Below are 10,590 nucleotides of genomic sequence, written 5' to 3'. Positions count from 1 at the left end.
CATTCACTGGACATTTTTTACCAGACAGTGGTAAAACCAGTGTCATTTCCCAAAGCAAATGCCAACCTCTACCTCCATGTCCTTACTTCTGAACAGTCCTCTTGGCTCTTTCCCTGGACAAGTGAGTATTCTAGAATGTTCTAAGATTCTAGGAGCTCTGTATTACTGCATTGGCTTTCCCTTTTTTTAAGAAAAAGATTTTATTTGAGAGAGAGAATACAAGGTGGGGGGAGGGGCAGAGGGAGAGGAAGAAGCAAGCTCCCTATTTGGGAAGCCTGACGCAGGGCTGTATCCCAGGACCCTGAGATCATGACCCGAGCTGAAGGTAGACGCTTAACTGACTGAACCACCCAGGCTGAACCACCCCAACTGCAGAACATTTTGAATAGCAAGGGCCGAGGGGACTCTTACTGAGACAGTTCGGTGTGTTCCCCTGTAGCAAAAATAAAAGGAAGGAGGGCACACGGATGTCACCGAGCTGTCCAATGCCAGAGAAAACAAAAGCAGGGCTTATCATTAGAGTCCCTTCCTTACACATCCATGACCTCATCTTCAACTCATAGGAGCCTTCTGAGGAAATCACCTTTTCTTGTTTAAAATACTGATAGCAGGGCAGCCCCGGGGGCTCAGCAGTTTAGCACCTGCCTTTGGCCCACGGCCTGGTCTTGGAGACCCGGGATCGAGTCCCACGTCAGGCTCCCTGCATGGAGCCTGCTTCTCTCTCTGCCTCTCTCTTCCTCTCTCTCTCTCTCATGAATAAATAATTTTTTAAAAGTCTTAAAAAAAAGTAGATAGCAAGGTGTATGAGAAATGAATGCGCCAGGGTCAAAAACCTTTTAGGGTTGGGTACAGGTGCCCCATATCATCCTTGACCCCACGCACACTTCTGGAAAACGGTAAGCAAGGAGCAAGGCAAGAGCCATCATGGGAGTGCTGTTGTTTTAATATGGTGTGTGACAAACAATATCAAAGTTATCTACACTCTCCAATCTCATTTTGACCATTTCTAATAGGTAATATTAAAACTAAAGGGGAAAAAAGTGTGTGCTAACCATACCTCTGGACTTAAAAATGAGAAGATAAGACACATAAATTCTCTTCCTTAAAAAACAGCCATTTCAAAAGATTTTCTTTAATATCATAAAATATTTTCATGGACAAGTGAGCTAGCAAACACACATGCACCAATGTGCCTTCTGACAAGATCCCCCCTGACCCCCACCCTCCCACCCCCACATCAAGGTGGACATGAGATTGGAGAAATGAATACAGCAGATGATACACAGAGAGAAAAAAATCGATAAAAAGTATGGAATAGAACATTGTGCTTGGTTATTTTCCTATGTCACAACAAAACAAAACGTTTCGGTGCAAACAGTTAATTTTTCCTCTTTTCCATTTAAGTCTGGTGGAGAAAAAAATACTTTTTCTATAATAAAATATGTGGTTTTTTTTGTTTTTGTTTTTGTTTTTTTTTTTTACTTTTTTTAACATAACTTTTTTTTTTTTTTCTTTTTTGCAGAAAATAATTTTGTAAACTGTCACTTGGCGGGCAGGGAGGCTCGATGCCACGTGGGGTCCCAGCTGGTGCCCGGCTGGAAGCTGAGCAAGGAGACCTAACCCGGGCGAGAGAGGGGGGCAGCGGGGGGCGCAGGGCGGGGGGCGTACAGCGGGCAATGAGGGCGCTGGCCGGGGGCAGGTTAGAGGTCGCTCTCGCCGTACAGCGCCGTGGAGAAGGACATGTAGTCCAGAGCACCTGGCACGGCGTCGGGGCCCGAGTAGGGGGCCATCCGCGCGATGCAGTACTCGGCCTGGTCGGGGGGCAGCTCTCGGCGCAGCTCGTCCACGGTGATGTAGTTCTGCGGAGAGAGCGCAGGGTGGCCGCGGCCACCATCGGGTCACTGGAGGCAGCGGTACCCCAACCCGACCCCGTCCCCTCCCTTCTGCTTCTGGTTAGAGAGGGGTGTGCGCACACACATCCACAGGTGTATCACGTACACACGTGTTTAGGAGGCTACACATGTGTGTATTTACAAAATATACATTCATTTTAAATCTGTTTGCCATGTCCATACATATGCTGGCCTGCTTCTGAGCTAATCCAAGTGCTAACTGCACCTCTAATTTCATGTATGACTCTAGTCTGCAGTAGCCACGGACTAAAGCAACACCAGCAGGTACTCTGGTGAAACATAGTGGGACCCCGCACCAGCTCAAGCGAGCGCTCTGGAGGTCGTGTAATTTCAGCAAAAACGGTGAGCATCCAAGTGGGACATCACCAGGCAGACAGCTGTGTCAACCATGTTTATAAGATGTGGGCCTGCCCCCACCTGGCCTCGCTCCCAGTCCCAGTCTCTGCTTGCCCATGGCAGGTCTACTGGGGAGTTGCTTATTTTGGGAGTTTTAGGCTCCAGAAGTGCTCAATCGGAGGCTCTGACCCACAGGGTGGCCCCCAACCCCATGGCCCACCTCTGCCAGAGTCCCCTAGGAACTGGTGGGACTCTGGCAGAGTCCCAAGTCTCAAGAAGGTGGGGTTGCCCTCAGGTCACTCCAAAAGTCAGGCAACTAGGCTCCTTAGGGTCATTCTGGCTCCAAGGGCTAGGGCTCTACTAGGGTGTCCTTGAACTTAAATCAGACCTTTAGAAACCTCCATAGGTTGTCTTTTTCCCTTATAGATCGACACATTTCAGAAATTAATGCTCCCCACTGGCTTTTGCTTTTTATTAACTGAATCTTTTCAGTCTGAAGGAAGGGTGGTATAAGGATCACCCTATGGATTTTGTACAAAGGAAATATGGCCTCTAGACATCCCCCGCTTGGCCAGTTTCCCCCGGTGTTCCCACTTTCCCATGGCCAGGCAGGGCTTTGCGGGGAACTTGGGAAATTGGGAAACTGAACTGACTGCAGCTCCAGGTCGACAAATGAGAGACATGCTTCCCTCCTGCTCCCCGCCATCCTTCCACGCCGGTGCCCAGAGTGATGTAAGGGTGAAGTCTGAGTTCTCCGATCGCCCTTCCATCACTAGGGTACATACCCACTCCCCTCTACCCAGCTCTACTCTCATCACTCCATCCCATGAGTGAAGGAGTCCCGCACCCTGGCTGGAGACCCCTTTAAGCTCATATTGTGTCCTAACACAATCTGATCCTAAAGCATTACAAAAATCGATAGAGGTGGACAGCCGTGGGAGGCCCAGTGGGAGGAAGGAGCCACAGTGAAGGAGGCCCAGTGGGAGGAAGGGGCCACAGTGAGGGGAGGATCTGACCTCCCCTCCAGATCCAAGTAGCCCCTGCACAACACCCATGCCATGGTAGACCCACCTTGTCCCCAGCCAGGATCTTGAAGGAGGCCATGACTTGGTCGGCTGTGTCTGTGTCGGCCGTCTCCCGAGACATAAAGTCGATGAAGGCCTGGAACGTCACTACCCCCAGGCGGTTGGGATCCACGATGCTCATGATGCGGGCAAATTCTGCCTCTCCCTGGAGAGAAGAGCCAACCCAGGCCTGTCATCCTCTCAGCCACAGCCTGCTGGGAATCTCTCATATGGACCTGAAGCCCCTGGGGCTCAGAGTAGCCTGAGGCTGTTAGGGGGAGCACAGCAGCCCCCTGACCTAGCCTGGGCTGTCCTGAGGGCATCACAGGGACAAGACACCCAAGAATGAAGACTTAATTCAGGCCTCCCAGCCCCACTCACAGGTTCCCTCAGGAGCAAAGAGTGACAATGCTGACCACAGCTATCATGGCTGCCAGCACACGGCACGTACTGGTGCAAGAGGCACTCTTCCAACTGCTGCATGTGTTTCATTTCATTTCACCCTCCCCACCACCATATGACACAAGTCATTATTATTTCCATCAGGTTTCCAGATAAGAAACCTGAGGCCCAGACAGGCTTGGTGACTCATTCAAGGTCACACAGCCAGTAGGCAATAGAGTTGGGATTTAAACTTGGATGGTCTGGCTCCAAGGCCTGTGTCCTCCCTACCACGCTGTACTCCCTGTGTGTCAGACACATGTGCGGCACCCATGCAAGTTCCTTCATTTAACCCTGACCACAGTCCTGCAGGGTTTCCCTCACCTCATCCCAGTCCCCAAGCTGGGGGTGGCAGGGCTAGGACCTACTCCTGGGTTCACTGTGTCTAGAGCCTGTGCCCTTGCCCTGCCCTGGGCAGCCCACAAGCTCTGCATTTTGCACCATGGCCCAGGAGTTGCCTGGCTGCCCAGCTCAGGCCCCTGCTCTGCTCTGCTTAGAAGGCCTGCCTGAGGGCAGACAACTGAGAAGGTTGTGAAGGCCAAGGGGTGACAGGTGGGGCTGGAGCCACCACCAGGGCAGAGGCAGAAATCTCTGTGCTTCATAAAAGATGGAAGTAGAGTCAAACCCGACCCAGGAAATCCAAACCACCAGTCCTTACTGTTAGCCTTGGAGCCAGCCCTGCTATCCACCACGTCAGTGAAAAAGTCCATCTCCACAGTAAGTACCAAAAAATACGCCAGCAGAGACCAAGGTGAGAAGGCCAGACAGACCTCTGGGACACACACAGGCCACGAGGCTGGGCCCCGCCTTCGGGGCGTCATCTTCCCACAGACCAGAATCTTGAGGCCCCTCCAGGGAGAGCAGCCCCTAGCCTGAGAGCTTCCAGCCTGCCCTGGCCTGGACTTGGCCTCTCTGGCCAGCTGGCTGGCCCTCGTCAGAATAGAGGGTGGGGTTTACATTACCATGTTGTAACCCATGGAGATAAGGCAGGCGCGGAAATCATCCGTGTCCATCATGCCTGTCTTCTTCTGTGGGGGCAGTGGCACCAAGACACAGGAGGGTCAGAGGCAGGAGGAGGAAGGGCCAGCCCAGGGCCAGAAGACAGGGCACAGAAGGCCGGAAGGGGAAGTCGAAGTGTATGGTTGGGGGGTTAGGGAGGGAGAAGAAACACAGGAGACACATCCACAGGGAGGAGAGAGGAGGGAGATGCAGAAGTCCGTCCACAGGATGGAGAGTGACGAGGAGAGAGGGAGGTGGGCCCCGAGCAGGTTCCCACGAAAGACGATCGAGGGCAGAAGTCAGAGGTTGAAGCAGTGGGAAGAGGAGCCCGACATGGGCCCAGTAGGGACAGTGGGAGAGGATGAGCCCCAAGGCCCACAGGAAAGGGGAGACAGGGAGATCCAGACAGAGAGAGAAAAGAAAAAGGAGAAACGCGTTATTTCTCGCCCCGGATGCCACCCCTGAGCGTGCTCCATGCAGGAGGCGAGTACCTGGGGGTCGTTGCCAATATCATAACCCAAGCTGATGAGGCAGGCTTTGAACTCCTCGGGACCCAGCGTGCCGGAGTGATCCTGAGGCCGCCGTGCGCCAGGCAGCGAGCCATGCGGTGCCAGGGAGGTGGAGGCCGTGAGGGGAGGGGGGTGGGCCATGCCCCGGGTGGAGGGTGGCGTGTGTGGGGAGACACAGGGACAAAGGCATGCGGATGGAGAGGGTGGAGGGTGGAAAGGGCAGGGGAGGAGGGGAAATAAAAGTGCACACGGTTAGACACACAGACGTGGTCCAGAGGGTGCCCTCTCCCTGGCACACACAGCCCTGCTCCGGGAAGCAGGCCAGAAGGGAGCATGGTGAGCCATGGGGGTGAGAAGCTCCCCCAGAAGTGCCCAGCCCACCCCAGCCCCAATGCCCTGACCCAGCTTTCCAAGAGGGCTTCACCCACCCAGGAGGCTGGAGGACGGTGAAGCAGGCAGGGGTGGTGGGCAGCACCTAACCCCATGCTCCTACCCCTCTGGCTACCCAGAAGCCCCAGGGCACTGGGAGGACAGCCCATGTAAAGCCCAGCCTGTCCCAGAGCTAGAATGAAATCCCAGGACTAACACCACCGATGTCCCCATGGAGTCTCCCAAAGGCTGCTGGGGGGTGGGGGCAGGGGAGGGAGGCTCTGCTCCTCTGCCCTGAGGCAAAGGCAAGCATTAGTTCCCAAAGCCAGGGGACAGCAGGCCTGCCCTTGAAGCTGCCCAAGGGCCAACTCCTCAGACAGGAGAGCAAGTGCCAGGGGCCAAAGATCCTCGCTCCGCTCACTACATGAGTTCTTGCTCCAGAAAAGCAGGGAAATTCACAGGACACCAGGACAGGCTTCCTAAGGCCAGTTGTGAGGTGCGAAGAGTCAGAGCAGGATGATAGCACTTCCCGCTCTCCTTCCTCCTCCTCTGCCTCCTCCTCCCTTGCCCAGGAACTGGCCCAGCACGGCTGCCCATCTCCTGGGTAGTGCCCCCCGGGGCTTTGGGGCAGGGGCCGGGGACTGCTCCAAGTGTAGGGGGAGGGGCTCTCACCCGGTCAAAGTGGTTGAAGGAGGCCCGAAATTCATTCATCTGCTCCTGGCTGATGCCCTTGGCATCTCGGGTCAGGATCTGATTCTCCACTTCGTTGATGGTCCTGGCGATGGTGGTGAGGAGCTGCTCCCAGCCCACACGGATGTGCTGGGGATGGTGGTGATTGAGGAGCCTGTCAGCCAGGGGCCCCAGGCCTGGGCCTAGGCTGTTCCTGGCTATTCCTCCCCCACCTATTGAAATGGCCTAAGCAATCAGAGCCAGACTTCATCCAGATTGACAGTATCACCAGGACAAGGACAACACATCAGGACAGAGGACACAGATGATGAAAGGGGAAGCATGGGCAGAGCGGTGGCCTCTGCCTGAGATAGCAGAGACCAAAACTGACAGCATGGGCCAGGTCAGGAAGTAAGCCAAGTTTGGTAGGCGGAAGTATTAAAGAATGAAGCTTGTGTAAGTTGTGTAAGTCCCTGTATATCCCACTCTAGAGCCACACACACAAGCCTTCATGACCCAAATAATTCACCACTTGGAAAGCAGGTGCCTCAGTCAGTGTTTGGAGGCCACCTGCATTGAATTGCCAGGATGCTTTTAAAAATTTAGATTCCTCAGCCCCATCCCAGACCTAGTGAATCAAATTCTGGAGATGGAGTCTGACAATCTGCATTCTCAAGACAAGCTCCCTGGGAGAGTCAGAAGGAAATGAAGACCCAGAGCTCCAGGGGTGAGGAGCAGTGAGTAGCTCCTCACTCCCAAGTGAGAGTTTGTCCTCCTATGACCACTTTCCTTAGAAGATGAATAAGTCCCAGTCCAGGGGATAGGGGACAGAAGGGGATCTGGAGCTCCCTTCCTGGAGAAGCAAGGTGGGTGCCACCCACCTCCATGGTGTAGTTGGTGTGCTTGTTGTCAAAGATGAGTGCCTCCTGGATGAGCTGGTGGTCACCCTCGAGCTGGTCGATCTTGGGCTTATAGTTGACGATGCTCTTCTCGTACTGTCGCAGGTGGCTGAGCTGGTCCTCCAGCGTCCCGTGCATCTCAATGGAGATCCGCCCTATCTCCTGCTCACCCAGAAGGAAGCCCTTGTCAGACTGCCCCACTCTGTCCCTGGGGTAGGGGCTGGGGCACCCAGGTCATTGGTCAGCCCCTCAGAGGCTTCTCATTTCCCATCCCAGCACCAGGAAACCCATCACTGGTAATGATGAGAACAAGCAGGGATACACCTTGGTGTGGAAACAGCATCATAGAGGGGTATGGGAGGCATTGTTACACCTCTCGGGTACCTGTCAACCTCAGAAAGGGGCTGCATGTTCAGTTCCTAACCTAAATGTTCACTCCTCTGCTTGCCATTCTAACCCCCAGTGTGAGCCTGTTCCCAACTATCACCCATCCTGGGGACTCTCTCTCTGCCCACAGAGCCAGCTTCCTTGCAGCCTCAGAACACCTGACTTGCCTCCTCCGTGGTCATGCACCTGCTGTCCTGCTCCTAGGGTACCTGCCTCAGCCTGCTTAAATCCTACATGCCTCATGGGCCAGTCCTCTCAGCACCGCTTCTGTCTATACCTCATCCATGTAAACAAAACTTGCTTGTAAAAGCCCTCTCTGTGCACTTGATTGGACCCAGCAGATATTTCCTGAGCACCTACTATGCACCATGTGCTAAGCAGGTGGGGTGGGTGTGAGAGACACACGAATATGAACTGGACATAGTCTCTGCCCTCAGGGAGCTTAGAGGGACACCATGCTCTAACCCTAGCAGTACCCCTTCCCTCATCTACAGCACCCCAATACCTGGCCCAACAGTTCAAAAAATTCCATGCTTGTCCAAAGCTCAGTTCTTTCTGGAAAGATCATTCTCTTTGACAAAGCTCTCTGCTCAGGAGGAAGGGAGACCTGGTCAGCCAAATGAGCCAAAGGATAAATAAGCTAGTCAGTTCCCCAGGCACTCATCCTTCTGTGGGACTTTCTCATGTGGCTCTTCAGTGACATCTGGGTGTGGGTCTTTGCTCCCAAACCAGAGATTGGGATCAATCCACTGGCCTAGTCTACAGGCTACACACCCTCTGTACAGCAGCAGACCAATTGTGGGCTTAGGATCGGCATTCCTCCCTGGGTCCTGCCTAGAAGGAGACAGGGCAAGCCTGATGGGCTGGGATGGTGCTGGGAAGGGGTGGAAGCCCCATCCCCCCCTCCGGTATTGGGACCCACCTCCATCTTGGTCTGAATCCAGGGCCCGATGACATTGGCCTGGGCTGCGAACTGCTTACGTAGCCTCTCATTGTGCTGTTGGCGAGCGTGCTCCTCCGTCAGGGCCTGGTCCCTCCGTGGCACCAACTGCCGCACCTGGGGTGGGAACAATCGTGGGCCGTTGGGGATGGGCCAGCCCCCTGTCTCATACTTCAGATGAGGAAATGGAGGAGCCATGAAGGGAAGGAGCCAGTCAGTACTAGAACAGGAGTCAACAAGTTGACCTGTTCCAGAAATTCCATCATTCCTTAACTTGACAGAAGAGTGCTAACCATGTGATAATGAAAAAAATAGAATCAATGAAAATCAATAAAAATCAACCAAAAAAAGGACAAAATCCCTGCCCTTATAAAACTCACAATGGCAGCCAATGCCCCCACAGCCCTTGGACTCACATGGTCCCATTTGCCATTGATCTCCTGAGGAGTGATGGTTGTGTAGGGGTTGGTGCCTGCCATGTTGACGTGGTAGGTCTGGACAATCTTGGACACCTCGTTGTGGATACCTAGGATGGCCAGGCGCTCCTTGTCAGCATCAGGGAGGGTGGCCTTGAACTGCTCATGGGCTGTGGTCAGTCCCTGGAGGCAAGAGAAGTACAGTGACTGGTGTCTCCTGTGGGCAAGATGAACTAAGGGAGCCCTACAGGTCCCAGGATAGAGGTGGGCAGAAGGGCCACTGAGGCTTGGCCCCATACCAGCTAGGAGACCCAGAGGCATGAACCAAGGATGCTCATGGCTGAGAACCAGGTGAGTGGGGCTGGCCATGGGGAGGTGAGGGCAGAGCCATCAAAGCAACAGATTCATGGTTAGGGCTGGTGAAGTCAGGAGCAACTACCCTAGAGTGTGCACTACCCCACAGTCGGATCAGGGACAGGGGTGCCCCGTGTTTCCTCCCCAGGTAACCTCCGGCAACCTAGGCTTCCTTTACAAAATCTTTCAATCTAATCCCCTGTAGCCGTATAAAAGAATAAGGAAGCTATTTATTGCTATGCAATGAGACCCAAAACATTAAGTTAAAAAGAAAGGTTTAGAATACAGTATATAATAAAAAATGCTTTTTGTCTTAAAAAGGAGTATGGGGAGGGCAGCCCCAGTGGCTCAGCGATTTAGCGCCACCTTCAGCCCAGGGCATGATCCTGGAGACCCGGGATCGAGTCCCGCATTGGGCTCCCTGCATGGAGCCTGCTTCTCCCTCTGCCTGTGTCTCTGCCTCTCTCTCTCTCTCTCTCTCTCTCTCTCTGTCTCTCATGAATAAATAAAATCTTAAAAAAAAAAGGAGTATGGGGAAGAAGGCATTAATAAGTAAATATATTTGCTTGCATATACAGAGACTATGTGGGCATACTGCTTCTCTCTAGGGAGGGCCCTAGGGTTGGAGAGAGAATTTATGGCATACCCTTTTTATCTTCTAGATTTTATACCATCTGTATATATTACCTAATCAGAATAAATAAAATGTAATTCTTTTGATGTATAAAATCTTTGGATGCTCCCCCCATCTCTCTATCCTCTCCCTACACAAGTCCTGCCAGAGTGAGGTTTGCAGGGCGAGGTTTCCACAGGTGCCTGGGGAAGTCGGCCTCCACTGGTGTGGGGTTTGCAGCACACCTGGATCTCCTCAATGGTGTGCACGATGAAGGTGTCCTGTAGATCTTCCATGGCCCCCTCCATCCAGTTGTTGAAAGGTGCAGCCCGCTTGGCATACTCCAAGTACAGCTGGTCAATGGTCTCCAGCAATTTCTCTGTCCGCTGGGAGTGACAGTTGAGGGGAAGGGGTGGACAGGGAGATATTCAGCAGAGTCATATCTAAAATCACCACTCCCTGTCCACCCCCAGAGACTCCAAGGTCCTCCCAGCCAGCCTCAAGGGGTCTAAGTCTAGAAGCACCAGACTAAGTTCTCCGAGACACTGGTTCTTAATACAGGGTCTATGGACCATCCCACATTGGGATCACCCAGCCTGACCCCCATCTGATCTGTAGAATAGGAAAGTTCTCAAATGGCTGGGGTTGCACTGCAAAGTATACTAAACCAGGGGGATGAGG

At 53.3% G+C, this 10,590-nt stretch overlaps 1 protein-coding gene across 3 annotated transcripts in view; it reads right to left on the bottom strand.

The window, feature by feature from the left end:
• Nucleotides 1–925: 925 nt before the first annotated feature.
• ACTN1 (actinin alpha 1) overlaps nucleotides 926–10,590 on the bottom strand; it is a 96,509-nt gene continuing 86,844 nt past the window's right edge. The window contains exons 14-22 of one of the 3 annotated variants that reach the window (XM_055303618.1): nucleotides 10,155–10,295; nucleotides 8,943–9,125; nucleotides 8,509–8,643; nucleotides 7,182–7,361; nucleotides 6,304–6,450; nucleotides 5,245–5,325; nucleotides 4,717–4,782; nucleotides 3,321–3,479; nucleotides 926–1,859 (exon numbers count right to left, since the gene is read on the bottom strand). In XM_055303618.1, the coding sequence (XP_055159593.1) occupies nucleotides 1,701–1,859; nucleotides 3,321–3,479; nucleotides 4,717–4,782; nucleotides 5,245–5,325; nucleotides 6,304–6,450; nucleotides 7,182–7,361; nucleotides 8,509–8,643; nucleotides 8,943–9,125; nucleotides 10,155–10,295 (1,251 nt within the window). In that variant the 3' untranslated portion in view covers nucleotides 926–1,700. The remainder of the gene's footprint in view (nucleotides 1,860–3,320; nucleotides 3,480–4,716; nucleotides 4,783–5,244; nucleotides 5,326–6,303; nucleotides 6,451–7,181; nucleotides 7,362–8,508; nucleotides 8,644–8,942; nucleotides 9,126–10,154; nucleotides 10,296–10,590) is intronic. The other 2 variants (XM_055303620.1, XM_055303619.1) reach the window with 2 other exon arrangements.

The sequence above is a fragment of the Nyctereutes procyonoides genome, unplaced genomic scaffold (assembly GCF_905146905.1).
Source record: "Nyctereutes procyonoides isolate TBG_1078 unplaced genomic scaffold, NYPRO_anot_genome, whole genome shotgun sequence".
Classification (NCBI taxonomy): Eukaryota; Metazoa; Chordata; class Mammalia; order Carnivora; family Canidae; genus Nyctereutes; species Nyctereutes procyonoides.
The sequence above is the reverse complement of the archived record's forward strand: the minus strand, read 5'-3'. Positions and strand labels throughout refer to the sequence as shown.